General features: G+C 41.7%; 1 protein-coding gene across 1 annotated transcript; it reads right to left on the bottom strand.

Annotated features, from left to right (window-relative positions):
* Positions 1–1,405: 1,405 nt before the first annotated feature.
* LOC120680946 (protein FAR1-RELATED SEQUENCE 5-like) lies at positions 1,406–2,302 on the bottom strand. The gene has a single exon (XM_039962514.1). The coding sequence runs from the start codon at positions 2,300–2,302 to the stop codon at positions 1,406–1,408; it is 897 nt and encodes a 298-aa protein (XP_039818448.1).
* Positions 2,303–2,901: the final 599 nt, after the last annotated feature.

Here is a 2,901-nt window from a genome sequence, read left to right as displayed (position 1 = left end):
TTTTTCACATAATGCATATACTCTGTATATAGATGCTCCCATTTTATTTTAATTAATGCTCAGATATGCTCAGATATTCTACAATATACTGGCAACTTGCGACCAGTTCAATGGACAACTTGTATGCAATTTGTGGCTAGGAGCGGAGTGGGGAAGGGGAGGAGAGATGTGTGTATTTTTCACATGATGCATATACTCTGTATATAGATGCTCCCATTTTATTTTAATTGATGCTTAGATATGCTCAGATATTCTGTAATATACTTGCGACCAGTTCAACGGACAACTTGTATGCAATTTGTGGCTAGTCCAACAGCAACTTGTGATTTTTTCATGATGCATGCACTCTGTATATAGATGTTCTATGTGGTTTTAAACAATGCTCGGATATGCTGATCGGTTTTTTACCCCCCCCCCCCACTTTCCTGTGTGAGAAGCAACTTATGTAATATATGGAGGTATTTACACTGGCAACTTGTGACCAGCCCAACAGGCAACTTGTCTGAAGTCAAAACAACAAATTGTGCACAGATATTTTTTTTGAAATATCAACTTCTGTACATCAGATCTGCACTTTTTTGTGTTTCTGTTAACTTAATTCAACATGCAAGCTGCAATTTTCCAATCTTTTTTTTCATACGCCACCATACACAAAGTTTTATTAAAAGTATATTTATCCATATATATAGCAAGTTTGAAATATACAAAAGCATCAACAATTCATTATTACATCACCACACACCATGCTTTAATAAAATCATAAATCACTAATTGCAGTTTAATAAATTACAAGGAAGTGGAAAAAAATGTTAGATGCATCCCCCTGCAACACATCTTGTTTTTTCACGCAGCAACCTCATTTAGTGATTTATCCGAGAGTTCTTTTGTTTGCTTTCTTGCCGGCTTGGCGGGGCAAGTTGATGTGGTATGTTCTGTTGAACCACAATAGCCACACGGTGGTTTTTTTGGGGGAAGCAACCCCAACCCTGTCTTGTATCTCTTTGACCTTGGACGCCCTTGCTTCTTTGTTATTGGTGGGTCCCCAATCTCAGCACCAGCAACATGCGAGCCTGAAAAGTCAAAACAATTTCAAGTTGTTAGGAGTAATACACACAAGTTGCTAGAACAAGGAGTACAAGTTGCTAGGCTGAATGAGTAGAAGTTGCTAGGGGCAAGGAAGTATAAGTTGCTACGTTCAGTGAAGACAATACGCACCATTAGGCTATTGTGACAGATTTGGATCCCCACCCCCTCCGGTTGATGAGCTTGTTTTATTGCGCTATTTGTTCTGCGGCCTTGGCGCAGCGGGTTGTTCAATATCAACTTGTTCACACTCCACCCCTGGAAGAATACTTGACGCTCTCCTTTTCCCCAAAGCAACAAGCTTAGATTGTAGGGAACTCACTTATTTTGAGACTATGCCATACCCCTCGTCATCAGCCATAAAAGGTCTCACAATCTTATTAAAGTTTGTGCACATCCTGCTGTAACGTATAACATGCTTCCCGTGGTCTGTAATCTGGGCTTCTTGAAGAGGCTCGTTAGCGGCAACTTCCACCCCACTATCAACCACTGGCTCAACTGACCATCGAGGGAGAATGTACCGATCAGGCACCTCGCGGACTGCAAGGGTGTCAAAAACCTTCAATATGTGGCAGCAAAGCACTCCATGTCTCTCAAACTTGCAACAAGTGCAGCTATACAAGCCCTCCACCCTGGACGACGTGACCCTGAATGTCCGTGTCCCATACAACAGATCGGGGCAACGCCTGTACGGAACAACATCTATCAAGTCATCCCCTTCAACACGAACAACATAGTAGCTCGAACTTAGCTGCAGCTCGTGTTGAAACACATTGAACAACCTCCTTGTATACGCTTTCTTCATATGATGCACCATAGGGTGCCCCGTCAAGTAGCGTGGGACCTTCGTGGCTGTGGCCGTCTCTTGCAAATCTTGCTTGCTGAAAATCCTTTGTTGTATCTTCTTATATTGCTGCACAAAGTTGAGTATCGAGTTCTTTGGGTTGACATAGCGCTTCAGGACAGCATTGAAGCCTTCACTCCGTGCTGTTGTTTGGAGGAAGGGGAAGAAACAATGCATGAAATACGCAGGGATCCAACAATGTCTCATGTCATACAAATGTTGGAACCTCTCATCATTGTTGAGCTCATATTTATCCAGAAAAGCCTGCCACTTCTGCTCAAACTCTGCCGACGTGAAGCTATTGTCAATACAATCCGTGAAGTCATCCGCCAACTCTTGCTTACCATCCCCCTTGCTATCCAAGAAAGCACCCATGGTCTTCCTAGCATTTTCCATTATATGCCAACGGCAATTCCTATGAACTGAACTGACAAATACCTCTGCGATAGCAGCCTTCATCGCAATATCTTGATCAGTTATTATATTTGCAGGATCCTTGCCGTCCATTGCTTTCTTGAATTCAGTAAACAGCCAGACAAAACCCTCAGTCTTCTCATTCCTCAGAAAGCCGCAACCCAGCTGGATTGTTATGCCATTCCTATCAATCCCTATTAACACAATATAAATTATTAGTATTTTTTTCATAGCTGAAGGCTATCAACTGGTGCAGAATAAAGATGGCAACTTATGTGCAACTAGTGTGTCAACTTGTGCTTTCTCAGAGTAGCAAATTGTTCAAAGAGTATACAGCATTATAGTCAGTGTGATAACCAGTATTTTTTCTAGACTCCAATAAATAACAATCAATGAATACCATCAATGGGCAAACTAGCATTTTTTTTGCTGGACATACATACCTATGAAAGGAGCACATGGCATGTTGTAGGCATTGGTCAAATAAGTAGTGTCAAAGGACAAACAATCACTATACAACTCATAAGTTCTCCTTGCTGCACCATCCACCCAAAACAGAT

Source organism: Panicum virgatum, chromosome 7N, assembly GCF_016808335.1.
Source record: "Panicum virgatum strain AP13 chromosome 7N, P.virgatum_v5, whole genome shotgun sequence".
Taxonomy (NCBI): domain Eukaryota; kingdom Viridiplantae; phylum Streptophyta; class Magnoliopsida; order Poales; family Poaceae; genus Panicum; species Panicum virgatum.
Note: the sequence above shows the minus strand (reverse complement) of the source record. Positions and strands in the feature narration are given on the sequence as shown.

Bases quoted from the DNA above. Each gene is read 5' to 3' on its own strand.
- LOC120680946 (XM_039962514.1), bottom strand. From the start codon at position 2,302: ATGGGTGCTTTCTTGGATAGCAAGGGGGATGGTAAGCAAGAGTTGGCG.